Genomic DNA, 15,816 nt, shown 5'->3' on the forward strand with positions numbered 1-15,816 from the left:
TGTCCTTTTATTTAAAATGCATCTCTGGGTTATTTGTGGGGCAAAGGAATTCATTCATTCCCTCCCCCCACAAAGTCTGAGGGAGAGTGGAGCAGTCCCCTGCTGAAAAAGTTTGCTGACCCCTGGCCTAGAGAGAATCCTGAGGGCCAGACAAAGGGATCTGAAGGGCCGCTCTTGAGTAATCCATGATGGTGAAACGAGTTGGCAGAATTGTGTTGACCTAGTTGGAAGCTCACATTTTCCCTTCTGCACTTTATCTGCACTTTATCCAGCATTTGTAGGAAACTTGTATGGGAAATAGAACTTTATCTTAGTGCAGGATGCAGATAATGCTTCCACGTCGCCACATATTATCATGCAGCATCGGTGATTTCAGCCTGTGTGCATGTTGAAAGCTTGCGTCACTTGGCCTTTAATCCTGATATACACAGTTGGCTGTGCTGCAGCAAGTTATTATTGTTGAATATCTAAAATGGAAAGTTTGTCTTTTGCAGAAGATTATGCAGGAAACAAGTCTTTAAATTAAGCAGTGATAAAAGTGGGAGACCGATTTGTACTTTCAAATAGATGTCTGAATATAGGGTAGACAGAGGCCCAGGACGAAAACATGGCTCCATAGTCAGTAATGCATCAATTCCTAATAACCTCAGAGGCAATTTGCTTTTGGCACAGAACTAATTATTAAAAGCATTGAGTTGCTAATCAGAAATGTTATTTAGGCTTTCAGCATGTTTTTTCTGGATTTTTACTGGGATAGAAGGATAGCTTACACTAGATCAAACTATTTATCCACTTTGGCTCATTATTATCTAACTGGCAACAACTCTCCAGGGGCTCAGGTGTTTCATATCCCTGGCTCAGTGGTGGCTGGTCCATTAGGGAAACTACAAAGTGAAATGGCTAGCAATTTTTTAACCCCCAGACTGCCCCAAATGTCAAGGCCACACTGTTTCCTGTCACACACATCCTTCTAGAGAGTCTTGGATACTTTTATGTCAATCTCCCATTCTCAGGCAGTCAACAATATGCACCACACAGACAATATCAGTCCAAAAGAATTGTTGTGTCTTGGAGGGTCCCATCCATCTGTCCCGGGGCCTAAAGGTTTATTTGTATCTTACCAGCAATTTGCCCTACTCTGCAGTTTTCTTCTCCCTCCTGTTTTCATTATGTGAACCCAACTAATGTGGATAGCTTGTGTGTGTTGCAAGAAAAGAAAACTGGGCTTTTTAAAAAACATATAAAATGTGCGATAAATTCCTCCCTGCTACCCTCATGAATCCACCCCCCAAAAAAAAATATTTTAATGGTTGTTTCTAGAATATAATAAACTCCATTTCTCACCAGGTGGCCAGGCTAAAACTTCCACTTTGTGTGCTCTGCAGCTTTAAGAATGAGTGCCTAATACTGCAGGGGAAATTAATTTAAAATAATTTAAAATGTTTCCATATAAACGCTGTGAACTTTGATAACAGATTTTAATTTTGTCTGGGATGCTTTCAAATGCACTTTTCAATAATAGAAATGATTAAAAAAAGTGGATTTGCAAGTCAATGCCAAATTTAATATCCCCAAATAATTATATACACAAATGGTGTTTTAATAATATCTCATTCACACAATATAGAGATGATTTGTAAAAATTTTGGCCATCAATATATATTTTAATAGTCATTTATTTTTTTAAAAAAATCTTTGTTCTTCCACACTGGTGGGGGAAAAAAATGATCAATACAAGTTAAAAACTGAATTACTGTAATGCTAATAAAAACCAAGCTTATATGGAGTATGCATCTTAATGTTACATATTAAACAGCATCCTGACAACCAGTTTTGTCACAAAGAACTTTCACATACACTAGTACATTTGAAGCAGGAAGCTCAGCTGATATAATTTTTTAAAGCTACTGAAATGTGTAAATTTGCAATACTTAAGCTCATGTTAAATACTTTTCTAGTAAAAGTCGAGGTTCAGAAATGATCATGAACCCAGTTGGTTTATTGCTATATAATAAGTCACCTAATGTATTTACATAAGAATTTAACCTACATTTTCCAAAAGGTTGAAACATGACTCAGCAAACAATTATCTGCTTTTGGTAATTCTTGATGCTGAGAATTAACACAACTACCCAACCCACAAACCCATCTGAGGAATAGATAGTCTGTTGGATAGTCCCAATTCAATAGTCATCTCAACTATGTGTTTTGGCCTTGTTGTAAAGGCTTCCCCATTCACTTCAATGAATGGGCCACAGTTTTGTATTGAAGAAAAGAGAGCTGCCCTAAGGTGAATGGGGGCTGCCCTCACTCTCAAGTGCATATGGCCTCTTGGGCCTATAATCCCATTTTTTAAGACAACCTTATTCATCTTTGGTGTGTTTAGCTCTTTTTAACCATTGTTTTCAAAACTTGAATTAGTAGTTGTCATTGTTGCCTCTTGTCAAAAGTAACATCACTTGATACTGATGATTATATTTTTAAGGCACTGATTTGTTCAAAATAGTGACAGGTTAAAACAAATACACATCTAATAATCTCACTTTTGCATATCTTCTAAAACTGAATTTACAGGCATTAAATTGTACTCATATGGTTCCTTTCCCCCCACAAACAGAAGACATGCTACATTCATTAAGTTCCACTTTGCTATTTTAGAATTCAAGGAAAAGGAATTTGTGGGTTTTGCATATGATCTAAACTAGGCCAACTTGGCAGAGGCATTTCAATGTGAAGAGGTATTGTCTACAGTAATAAGGGTTATGGGAGAGCTTTGTTTCTTGTCTTATCCCAGTGTTTCACAATTGGATTCTCCTGCAGATACTGTACAATAATGGACATGCAACCTGTGTAACAGGAAGAATAGAAAACATACTGGAGCAGAACCCTGAGACAAGTAAATAAGTTGAAAACAAAACAATCACATAGTTTAATAGTACCAGTTAAAAGAGAAGACGCTTCTCCATAAAAATGCAAGCAAACGGAAAGAGCCATTAGTTTCTGTTCCATAATATGAATGACTCAAATTTACCACAATTTAAAAACAATAAATACAGTAATACAATATGGGGCTTTAAGTGCACGTCATATCTACGGTCAATTTAAACAACTCAGTCGAAAAGAAATTCTGCTAAATGCTGTGTAAATGTTTTCAGCATATCAGAAAAATGCTGGTTTCAAGTTCAAATAAAGTCAGATGCAGGTCATTGTACGTTCAGCATTTATTTTTGCAGGTTCTTCACTTCATAGCACTGTCAGATACTAGAGCTGATCTTGCATCGGCTGCCATTAGCCCTGTGCACAATTCTCATTGTTCCCATGTATCCAGAGGCAAATCTGGGCATATTTGGCAGGAGTAATTCGAACGGCCACATTGTAATCCTGCTCTTCCCCATTGACATCCACCCACTGGTGACCAGAATAAATGGCAATAATTTTGCGCTTCCACTTCTTCTTGTTGGGCTCTTTAAGGCGAAGGTAGATCCCCGATCCAGTAGAGCCAGACTCGGCATCACAATACTGGTAGAAGAGATCGCTGGATTCCTCAGATACGCTGCAAAACCGATAGACCAGTTGGCCAGATCGGTCAGCGTCGTATCCGGAAAAGTGGATCATGCTTCCAGGCATTGTTTTGCTAGCTGGGCTAATGCCCAGCTCCATGTATTTCTTCTTGTGAGGACGCTTGAGCTCCAGGACTGCGTAGTCGTAATCCACTGCAACATCTCCAGTTATGCCCCTCAGCCAGCCTTTGGGGATCTGTGTGCTTTTAACTCTGGTCCACTGGAAGGAAGGCTTACGCTCAGATTTCCTCTCATTCAACCCAGATGCCTTTTGTTTCCTGCCAGCTCTCTTGCTGGGACCTTGTTCCAGCTGTTTGGCATCAGTGTGGTGGTCCTCGACCTCTGACACTCCCCTCTTGCTCCTCTTGGCTCCCCTGCGTCTCTTGCCATCCCCTTTGGATTTTAGCCTCAGCAACCCCACCCTCAGCTTCTTGCTGCCTTTGATGTAATCGGTGCCATCGTGCACACAGTGAGCAGCAGTGAGGACATGCTTTGGTGAAATTAGGATGCCGCTGCAGCCTGTGGAGATCTTTACAGCGGTGTTGAAAGGGAAGTTGGTCAGGAAACGCGTGTCGGAAATGCTGAACCTGCTGTCAGTGCCGTAGACCTGCCTCTTTCTCCTGGAGCGCACCTTGGCGGTGGTGTTTGCCACTGGGTCAAGATCCGCTCCCAAGACATTCACCTCAGTCAGGGTCCGTGTGCCGTTCTCAAAGACAGTCTCGTAGGAGAGGAGCTCCTTCAAGTCTGACAGGCGTGGCACCGGGAGAGTCCTTTGGCATTCAATCCCACACACTCCACTCAGCTCCAATTTGGCATTTGCTTCAAATTTAGGAGCGTCGAGGAGGAAAGTTTTTTCTTTCACTATCTGTGGTACTTTTCTTAACTGCCAGCTGAAATCTTGTTCTGCATCTATTCCATTCATGAGGCTCCAGACAGGAGTGGAAAACAGCAGTAACAGAAGAGCACGGTCCATTATGTCTCTTGGTTTTCTGTTAAAAACAAAACACGAGAAGTGTTTGTTTAAATGTTGTAGCGTCAGAGATGTTTCCATTTAAAGGATGACATAAGTATTATACTATTTTTGTAGCATGGCTAAGATATTTAAAAATAGCAACAGCACTCTTAGAAAGACAATAAACTGAATATGTAGGACAAGGTACTCAGACCACAATCATTATCTTTCTCTATTTATAGATCTTTGCAACTGTGTCCTGTATTTGATTATAGAAACATTTAACAATATTGTCATTAATTTGGCTATGAAAAGCCAGGAAGATTCATGAAAATATTTTTCTTTCTTTCACTCTGCTTTTAACCACTTGACTTTGAAACTATGATAAATCGTTAAGTTCCTACACAGCTTAAATTCCAGCCCTGCTCCCACACACACAAAAAACAACCCTTTGCATGTTGCCTGAAAATGACAGATTAGGGACATCTATGCAGCTCCACACTGCATTTCTATCTACCTAAAGGCCAAACTAGATGAGATATTACTTGGAAGATCTGTCACAGTTATCTTAACTTCTAGGGATCAATGGCATGCTTAATCTGTATGGCAAGGGGATGGGAATTGCTTCTCACAGGAATAAATACCCCTGTTAATAACCTTCACTTCCATCTGGCATGATTTTCAAGCAATGACTCCTTGATGCCATGCCTTCCTTGCCTAACTTCCCTCATTTTATTTCCTTTCCTTTTTCTATGCTAGGCTGCTTTGCTTAGGAATCTTGTGGAATCCTATTGTCTCCTCCCTTTATAGACACACACTCATGGAGACCCTTCCTTCCTTCCTTTTTACATCACACCACCATTAATTACTTTCATGTGTGAGGTCAAAAGCATTTCTTTTCCACTAGGCCTTTAACTGAGCAGCACCGGCCAATATTGCTTTTAATTTTATCTGCTGTAACCCATCCCACAACTGTTTTATGGTGAAGGGCAGGGTATATATTTTTAATGAATAGATGAAGACCAAGGTATTTTCATGGACTAGAACAGAGGTGGACAACCTTTTTGCCCCCTCTGAGGGCCATATGCAGCACTTTGACAGGCAGGTGGAGCTGCTTGACAGTCGGTGGGGAAGGACTTAATTGGGGGGGGGGATGGGACACTAGCATCTTCTTTCAACCTTCTGTCCCGCCCACCCACACTTTAATCTGTCCCCTCCCCAGCTGCATTGGCAGTGCTGGAGAACACAAGCTTTAATGTGCATTCCCCAGCAATTCCAACGTAGCTAAAATAGTTGTTGCCACATTGCCTATCAGGATGGGAACAGTAATGGCTAGTCATCTGGGCAGTAGGGGAAAGTGGACAGGGTTCCCTGGCACTTTGTGGGCCTACAGAGAGCTGAATGGTGTTTCCCATAGGTGGACTAAGAACATCTCAAGATATAAATGAAAGATAGGTTGTTTTGTAATAAAGTATATGCTACAGTACAGTGGTTAGTACATAAACTGGTGGCATGAAAGGATAACTGGGCCTAGAGGACATACTAATATTTACTATTGGTAATACCTAGAGTTGTCAACTTAAATGGGGTATTTACCGTATATCTTCACTGTTTCATTTGAACTTGGAGCACTAGTAATTTGTGATGTAAAATCAATGTTTTTAAAAAGAACAACTTCCCTGACTGGGCATCTAAGTACCATTCTTATCACTAGTGATCAGGTGAATAATTATTTGCAAGCCTGACCCAGGCATTCCAAGTAAGTTAAGGAAGGAGAAAACCCCAGGTATCCTGAAGTCAAGTAGCATTCTTAATAACTTAGAGTAAATCATGCCCACGCCTGCTGAATGCCAGTGAACTGTGTAAATGGAACAAACATGACTTTTTACAGGTTGAATTTGATGCAGTACAATATTAACAAATGCAGTGACTTCTGCCATTTGGAGAATGGAGCTTGCTTTCCTCTCCCACTTTATACATTCACCACTATGGAAGCCTCAGACATGTGTGGAAATGGCAGTACCTCTAATTATACTTTAAGAGTTAGGCATTTAAGGACATGCATCTGGTTAGACTCTATGGTTCAATATTGTAATTAAAGTGCAGATCAGGATAAAGAGCTCTCTTTTCTTGTTATTATATATACCAGAGTTCAAAAAGGGCTGAAGTCTACATTAAAGGTTTTTTAAAAATAATTGTTTTCAGAATTAAAGGCTAAAGAAAAGGTGAAAAAGATGCAAAAGATGTGGCTCAAGTTCTAAAAGAAAGAATAAGGAAGATAGTAGCTATTATTGAAATGTGGGTTTGATGATAGTTTAATTCTATGGCTTTTAAATTACCTGGACTATTTTCCTGGAATAGCAATACAATCCAGAAATGGTTTGTGTAGCTACAGCAGTTGGCAAAATCCCTTCTTCAAAACATATCTGTTAGTGCAGCCTAAGGATCTTGCTATGTGAATCGGGGTGTACACATGTCTTTATTTGATGGTAATCCACATGACAAGACAGGCCTCTGCAGGTAGATCTCTTGTAGCAAGGACACAGCAGTCAGTTGTGAAGCAACTCAGCTTCCCTCCCCCCAGTCCGGTGAGTGGTGTTTAAATATTAGGCAGGGCAGGAGATCGTTTTAACAAACAGCAGATCCCTTCCCGCCTTCTCTCCATGCCCTACTAAAGACTCCACTTCCAACAATGTCAGCAAGGAGGAAGTTGTGGGCAAAGAAAAATGCCTCTATCCACAGGCACCAGGTCTAGGGGGCTCTGGGTGCCAGGGCAGAAGTTGCATCAGAGCACTGTCGCGACCTCCCAGACCACGTTGGAGGCCCTTCCAATTGCGTTGGAGGTCTTGCGAGGCTTCAGATGTGACCTCTGAGACCCCATGAGGCCTCAGAAGCATTGCTGATGTCGCAGGCATCACTGGGCACCCATAACCTGGGCCCCAAGTCAGAACCCCTGCCTATATCCTTGCCTTAAGCACTGAGGTCCAGCACCAAGGGCCTTCTGGCGGTTCCCTCACTGCGAGAAGCCAAGTTACAGAGAACCAGGCAGAGGGCCTTCTCGGTAGTGGCACCCGCCCTGTGGAACGCCCTCCCACCAGATGTCAAAGAGAACAACAACTACCAGACTTTTAGAAGACATCTGAAGGCAGCCCTGTTTAGGGAAGCTTTTAATGTTTGATGTATCACAGTATTTTAATATTCTTTTGGAAGCCGCCCAAAAGGGGAAGCCCAGCCAGATGGTTGGCATATAAATAATAAATTATTATTATTATTATTATTATTATTATTATTATTATTATTATCTGCAGAAAATGACATGGAAAGGAGTGGGGATTTGAACTATGGTATACCAGTCCCTGTGGGACGTGGGTAGCACTGTGGGTTAAACCACAGAGCCTAGGACTTGCAGATCAAAAGGTCGGCGGTTCAAATCCTCGCGACGGGGTGAGCTCCCACTGCTCGGTCCCAGCTCCTGCCCACCTAGCAGTTCAAAAGCACGTCAAAGTGCAAGTAGATAAATAGGTACCGCTCCGGCGGGAAAGTAAACAGCGTTTCCGTGTGCTGCTCTGGTTCACCAGAAGCAGCTTAGTCCTGCTGGCCACATGACCCGGAAGCTGTACGCCGGCTCCCTCGGCTAATAAAGCAAAATGAGTGCTGCAACCCCAGAGTCGGTCACGACTGGACCTAATGGTCAGGGGTCCCTTTACCTTTATACCAGTCCCTAGTCCAATGATCCAACCACTGTTCTGCACTGGCTCTAATCCTCACACAAATTACTCCAGAAGCAGCAGCAGGAACTTAAAGGTAAAAAAAGTAAAGGTCCCCTGCAGCATTGGGTTCTACATCCAGCTGGAAGAGCAGCTAGGTCTGCACCATACAGAACAGTTTCAAACTTCTGAACTACCCCCAAGTTCTTCCTAATGAGGGTGATACTATTTGATTGGGGTTGTTAATGGTTTATTTTCCCTTAGAAGGTTTTTATAGTAAAACAGGCTGAGTGTTGCAACTCTTTGAAACCAGCCCTGACACTGCCACAAAGACCACACCAGCTTCTTGTATTGCGTTGTGGTCTGTTAAATATATATTCCCTGCTTACAGCAAACTCAGAAAGGTAACTTGCAATTAGCTTCTGGCTGTTTGGTACATGTGATTTAATGGAGACTCTTAGTGTTCCTCAGCTGTTCTAGCTGTAGCTCCTGCCTCCCTCTTTGGCCCTCCTGAGTTCTCCTTCGTTTGGCCCCAAGAATGGAAGGAAAAAGCACCCAGATCTTCTTCCTCCTCCTCCTGCTCAGCCTTGTCTCCCAGAAGCAAAGCCCTGAGCATTAGGGAACCATATTGTCAGAAAAGCAGTGTTTAATGTCTGGACAAAATATAAAGACTTATTGGAAAATAAAACTCCAAGGTGGCTATCACCTCTGGAAGCTAAGGCCCGAAAAAGACCCAATATGGAGGCCAAATGGCCAAAATATGGGGAAATATTAGAAAAAGATGGAGACAATTGAAAATTGCAGAGTTTGGAGAAAATGAAGGATAAAGTGCGAGACTGGTTACACTACGCTCAGATTAAAGAAGTCTTTAAAAATGATAAAAAGTTAGGGTTCCAGGTGGAGAAATCGAAATTGGAAACAGAACTGTTAGAACCTAAGACCAAGGTACTTTCAAGAATGTATAACTTGCTGTTAAAATGGAACACACAAGATGAAATGGTTAAATCGGCTATGATAAAGTGGGCACAGGATATTGGGTATAACATTATGTTTGAGGACTGGGAAAGGTTGTGGACCACTGGGTTGAACTTCACTGCATGTAATGCTTTGAAGGAAAATGTAATGAAAATGATATATAGATGGTACATGACCCCAGTTAAACTTGCCAAAATATACCATTTGTCTGATAACAAATGCTGGAAATGTAAAGGAAATGAAGGAACATTCTTTCACCTCTGGTGGACGTGCCCTAGAGTGAAGGCCTTCTGGGAAATGATATATAATGAGTTGAAAAAGGTATTTAAGTATACTTTCCCCAAGAAACCAGAGGCCTTCCTCCTGGGTATTGTCGGCCAGAGGGTGATAAAGAAGGACAGAACTTTTTTCCTGTATGCAACAACGGCAGCAAGGATACTCATCGCTAAGCATTGGAAAACCCAAGATCTACCCACACTGGAAGAATGGCAGATGCAACTGATAGACTATATGGAATTGGCTGAGATGACTGGCAGAATCCGAGACCTGGGAGAGGAGAGAGCTGAAGAAGATTGGAGGAAATTTAAGATTTATTTACAAAAATATTGTAATTTGGTTGAATGTTAAGGAGGATGCTAGATCATAAATAATTGAGCACCACTAAATTAGATGTAATCTGGATGATAAAGGAGATTGAGGAAAGTATAAATTTTTTTTTTTGGATAATTATTAGACTAAATTAAACAATGAGACTTAAGAATGTAAACAAGCTGATAAATTGCTGGAAAAAGTTTTACAATGATGCAAGTGGGAGCGAGAGACGTGAGGGAGTCCAAAGAAGTTATGAAAAGATGTTATGATACATGTTATATTGTTTATTATTTTTGCATTTCTGTATTTAAAAAATCTCAATAAATATTTTTTTTTTTTAAAAAAAGCAAAGCCCTGAGCAGTGTCTTTCTTTGGCTCACACCCACACTTGCCATATCAAACAAGCACAATCTTTTGGAGAGTTCTTTAGCTTCTTGCTGAACCTCCTAGACTTTGTGCTGCCATGGCAATGGGGCCAGAGCTCACCTTGCCACTCACTTGACTCTGGTTTGCAGGTAGAGTGATTATATGCCCCATTCCACCGAACATAGTCCTCTGTTTGGAGGGCTGCCAGGAGGATAGTCCTCTTTTTCATGGCATCCTCTATATGAAGGGCTGTCCAGCCCAAGCCTGGTTTAAAAATAAAGAACCATAAGAAGAGAGACTGTCGGCCTTGAAGCTGGCCATCAACATTTGATACCTTGACAACAGACTGAGCTCATCTGGACATAGCCTTCCCCACTGTCTTCCCCCATATTTCCACTTAATTTTCAGTCATTATTTCTAAATTTCAATCTGTACATATCAATTTGCATGAGCATATTATATGCAAATCTGCACCTGCTCTTTTTTTTTTTTTTTTTTTTTGTCTCTTTTGGCAGTGGCCACCATAAGTAGAGGAATGCACAGCTTCTTAAAAGGGACCACACATGTATTCCTGCCAGTTGTGGGCATTTTGATTTTGATGGTGAAGCTTCTGGATCAGCCCCACATGAATGGATAGAGATATGATATTGAAAGTTTTGCATGCTAGTAAATATTTAGTAGTTTATTATTAAAAAGTAATCATGGAACTTATTCTCCTTTGCAGTTCATCATCTGGAAACATTACAAGACTTCCACTTAAGGCAGATTGGGAATACATTAGAGGTAAACTGGGAGCAGGCTGCTAGTGTTTAATTTAAGATGTTTAACTAGATTATAAATTTGACAGTGTCTCTTATATTTGCTTTTCAGCCTATTCTTACTGGTTTTGACCCCTCCTGAAGGCTGAGTTGACTAAGAACTAAAGTAAATAAATACTGCTTTTCTTCCTTTTAACTTTCCTTTCATATTTTTAAACATGCAAGTATGCTTGTGGTGCTGCCACCAGAGGGCAGAAAAATCTAGACATATCCAATAATAGACTTTATGAATTCCCTAGAAGGCTGAAACTTTTATTTTTTAGACTCCTACTGCACTTCATTTGAGTATACTATTACTAGAATATGGTATTCTCCTCCAAGGCAGCTTCTTGTTCCACTTAGCTTGCTGTGTTGTTTTCTTTTAGGGGGCTACACTTCTTATTTTATCTTTTTGAAAAATGCTTAGCACACTTCAGACTATTCCCCCCCCCAATGAAAGTACCATCTTATTTTTTCAGAAACTTACTGTAACATTGTTATAGGATGGCAGCTACCCACCTTAGGATCCCTTCATCTTAAAAAATAAATACTTATATTTATATACTGCCTACTGTAATTGGCTATGGTGCTACCCTATTCCAAGATCTTTGGGGAATTTCTCTGTTATATTATATAAATTTGCTTGTCAAAAAAGAGCTCAATGCACAAAATACTTTACCTAGGTTTGCCCTTGGAAGATGGCATAAAGGTGTTGTGTTCTTTATAGCCACTCCAGTAGCCTAACTATACCTGATTCTCTTTTTATATTAGGGTTTTATATAAGGCATGTGGGTGGCGCTGTGGGTTAAACCACAAGAGCGTAGGACTTGCCGATCAGAAGGTTGGCGGTTTGAATCCCTGTGACGGGGTGAGCTCCCATTGCTCGGTCCCTGCTCCTGCCAACCTAGCAGTTTGAAAGCACATCAAAGTGCAAGTAGATAAATAGGTACCGCTCTGGCGGGAAGGTAAACGGTGTTTCCGTGCACTGCTCTGGTTCACCAGAAGCGGCTTAGTCATGCTGGCCACATGACCCGGAAGCTGTACACCGGCTCCGTCGGCCAATAAAGCAAGATGAGCGTCGTAACCCCAGAGTTGGCCACGACTGGACCTAATGGTCCCTTTACCTACCTAATACTTGAGTTTCCAAGTTACTGTGTTCCAACCCTTCCTTAGAAGCCAGCCTCCTAGTTAATTCCTTAAATGAACCAAAATTTACATTCCATATTACAGCCCACTCTCATAAAAGTACTGAGGCTATACAATGGTCCAGAGTATTCATAATTCTAAGCCGACCTATGACTCAGCAAGAACAAACAAGTATGCTGGTAACCAGAGTGAAAATCACAGTTTCTACACTCCTCCTCTAGTCCTGTGGTCACTGCACTACCCACCCAGACCTAAGCCAAGGTTTGGCTTGGTTATGTGTAAACTTGGGCTTGTGATAGTATGGACTTTAACCAAGGTTTGTTCTTGGATTGCCACTTGCAGTTGAAGGAGACAAACCAGGTTCACATATAATACTTGTCCAAACACGACTCAGCTCTGTATAGCATGGTAACAACAAGGCCAGAAGAGGAGCAAAGTGGCCACAAGCTTCTAGGTACCCACTTGCTTGCTCTTGGTTTGGCTTAGCGTTATGTGCAAGTGAGGCTAAATTATTATTTCTGCAAATTATCTTTGATGCCTACACTGCAAAACAACCTCAAAAGCACACCAAATAGGTGGCAAGAAGATTTTTGGGTTGTAAGCACCAGAATTCTACTCAGTTACATATACGTAACCTATGCACGAAGACACATTTTAGCACACACAGTTATTTTAAGAAATCAGTAGAATGGTACCTGTCACCAGACAACCACCCTTTTGACAGGCTTATGCATATAGTACTGCTAAATTCATGGCATGTTTTAGAGAGGGAGGAAGTATTAAACACTGAAGTCTGTACCAGAAGGTGTACTTTTTATAGTTTACAAGGTTATTTGCAGGGAATTCCTGGATCTTAAAAGCCTTCAAGAAAATTCAGTTACTTCCCTCCCTCCCCAACAACTTATGTTCCAAGTATAATAAGAGTGGTGAGTTTCCAAAACAGTGGCTCAAAAGCCACAGGAACCTTGTGCATGGGTCATCAGTGTCCAGTTATAAGCATATGCTACAGAGGCTGAAGGGGCAGGGATGGAAATTGCAACCAAACTCTCAGTATGCAGTTGACAGGTGAGTCCCAAAGGAAGATGAATTTCCATTAGTAGATCCCTGAAAAAGTCTGAAACCACTGCAAGAAGAGAAAGAGTTGCTGTTGGCAAAGAAACTGTTATTTCTCTGTTTCTGGTGACGGCTTCATTACGTTCTTAAGGTTAGTGCTGTCAGCGCTAATCTCCTTACACTTTGCAATGTAAGAAGACCTGTGATGAAGTCTCTAAGGAGCATCCTTCATAGGTTACGAAGTAACTTTCTTTTCTAAATTCTTCCGCCTGCATCCACGGGAAGTAACATACAGCTGGGTAGTTGTTGAATTATTTACGATCCAAATGCTCATTTGTACATTATCTACTCATTTGTAGATCTTTATTATCAGCTCTATTACATAGAATAAAATATAGGAGACATATATAAAACATGGCACAACTGGACCCATTTTGAGGACTTCTTCAACTTTTGGAACACCATACTGTATAACCAAGTATCGGTACCTAAGCACAAAGCTTATAAAAATGACCTTGCAAGAAGACATAAATAGATGGAAATTGGCTTTAACAATTCATATAATTCATTCTGCTTAGTGTTCTTTGAACTTGCAGAAACCACAACTCATTCCAGCCAAAGGCTCTAAGGGGATACACAGCCTCACATTTACTCTCTATTACAGACTAATCAAAATCCCTTTGTCATTTTTATTTAAGTGTAACCGCTCTTTAGGGTTTTCTCCCCCTCTTTCAGCTTCTCCATCTCTTTCTCCTGAGCTCATTTCATTTATTTAAACAAGGCTTCCGAGGCTGAAAACCAAATAAGTAACCTTAGTCAAGAGACTTTTGTGATTCCAACACACAGCTTGTCAGTGCTAGAAGCAGCAATCTGGATAAAATTAGTGTCAGTTTTCCAAAAAGGAAAGACATGGCTAGTTCTGCGGCTGGTTCTGCATTTAAAAGCTGGCTATTCCAGAGCAGCAAAATCGCTTGCAAGGACAAAGTTGCACAGTAGATGCTTAAATCAAGGCTTTTTGGCTGTCAACTGCGCAAAATGTAGCTATTGATAAAAATTAGTGTCTCTCTCTTATGCATAAACCCTACTAAGGAGCACACGCAATATATACAGCTCCCAGGCTTCCCCCTGCTGCAGTCTAAGTGCAAACTTTTAAATTCCTCTTCACTCTCCTCACCATCGCCCTCTTAGGAGTCACAGAGCGATGCTCTCCGTTCCTAGAATGCTGTCCAGCAGCATCCGCTGAACATAAAGGATTGATGTCTAGCTTAGAGCCGACACTCATTTGGGCAAACTCTAGCACTGCCATGAAGCGGAACTTTGATGGGTCTTTGAAACGTCCCTATTAATTTGCTGGAGGGTGGAGGGAGCTTTTAAATTAACAGTTTGCTCCTAGCCATATTGACTAGAATTCGATGACACACAGAAGAAAGTGTGCATGGATGGGACTGCAGCATCATTTGCTGATGTGCAATTTCATGGTATCCCCCGAAGATCTGGAAACCCCCACGCCCACCTCCACCACCCTTTTATTAAATATTGCTTCCCGATCAAGATCAAGTGTATATCCGTTTCACCATTGGCTCCAACAAAATCAAGAACTCATTCATCGTTAGTATCAACACAGAGAGACCATCCACACAAACGCAGCCCCAGAAGGTGTGCCAGTGCCAACGGGTTTAATCCGAAGCGAAATCCCTTTCGGCTCAGCGGGGCTTCCCTCCCTGCCAGGCGTCGCTTTGGGGATTCCACGCAGGAGGAAGCGCTAACCTCGCCTTTCAGGTGCTCCAAAGAGCAACACGCCCTTGAAACGAAGCCCGGGCCATCGTCATACCTGCCCCGCTCGTCAAGCCTCTTGCCACGACGGTGCTCTTCGCGAGCCAACCCTGCAGCGAGCCTCTTCTGGGAGCCCAAAGCAGAAAGCCAAGATGCCCTGGAAACTGGAAAGGACTTTCAGCCCTCGACGGAGGCAGGGCGGCGGCACCACCAGCAGCAGCAGCAGCCTCTCAGCTTTGGACGAGGCTCCTGACTGCAGGCGGCGGAGAGGGCGCCGCCAGGGTCTTTCCCTGCCGGGTGGGCGGGGAAGGGACGCGCCAAAGGAGGGGGAAGAAAGGCGGCCTGGAGGGAGGAGGCGCGGGAGAAAGAGGCGGGAGGACGGGCCGCGACCGCCAGCCGTGAAGGGGCAGCAGTTGCTGAGGGAGCAACAGGCTGAGCGGGGCACATTCCATTCCTCCCATACCAGCTCGAAGCGGGCCAGAAGAGGACAGGCGTGGCCCGCGCTTGCCGCGCCCAGCTCGCTTGGCGGAGGGGATGTTGCTCGAGGGTCACGAGGAACAGGGGGCGCCGTTTCGCGCGGGGCAAGATAGGTGGTGGTTGCCGACCCTCTCCCCCCCCCCCCGCGCCTCAAAAAGAGAAAAGTATTCCATCAAAATATCAGTCATATAATTTCCTTATATTAAAAGTAACTTTCATTATTGTTGCCCGTAAACGACAAATGGCATTTTTATTACTGTAATTACATCTCTCCTTTCCTCCAAGAAGCTGAACGTGGCTCCTACTCCGCCTCTCCATTTTATCCTCACAACAAACCACTGAGGCAGGTTAGGGTGTGGAAGGTTGGTTGCTATATTTCAAAGTTGTTGAGCTAGGGTTCCCCCCCCCCCCCGCAAAGT

The 15,816-nt window shown here is 42.4% G+C and overlaps 1 protein-coding gene and 1 long non-coding RNA gene across 3 annotated transcripts in view; one reads left to right on the plus strand and one right to left on the minus strand.

The window, feature by feature from the left end:
• Positions 1–1,658: 1,658 nt before the first annotated feature.
• PRSS35 (serine protease 35) overlaps positions 1,659–15,816 on the minus strand; it is a 160,440-nt gene continuing 146,282 nt past the window's right edge. Inside the window, exons 1-2 of one of the 2 annotated variants that reach the window (XM_079970529.1) lie at positions 14,979–15,712; positions 1,659–4,549 (exon numbers count right to left, since the gene is read on the minus strand). In XM_079970529.1, coding sequence (XP_079826655.1) covers positions 3,289–4,533 — 1,245 coding nt within the window. In that variant the 5' untranslated portion in view covers positions 4,534–4,549; positions 14,979–15,712 and the 3' untranslated portion in view covers positions 1,659–3,288. Of the gene's footprint in view, positions 4,550–14,978; positions 15,713–15,816 lie in introns of those variants that run through there. The other variant, XM_079970528.1, reaches the window with a different exon arrangement.
• Positions 2,818–11,467, plus strand: LOC307212955. Its single transcript, XR_013837283.1, has 3 exons — positions 2,818–2,896; positions 10,876–10,934; positions 11,022–11,467. It is a non-coding gene; the product is annotated as an uncharacterized lncRNA (long non-coding RNA).

The sequence above is a fragment of the Podarcis cretensis genome (assembly GCF_951804945.1).
Source record: "Podarcis cretensis genome assembly, chromosome: 3".
NCBI lineage: Eukaryota > Metazoa > Chordata > Lepidosauria > Squamata > Lacertidae > Podarcis > Podarcis cretensis.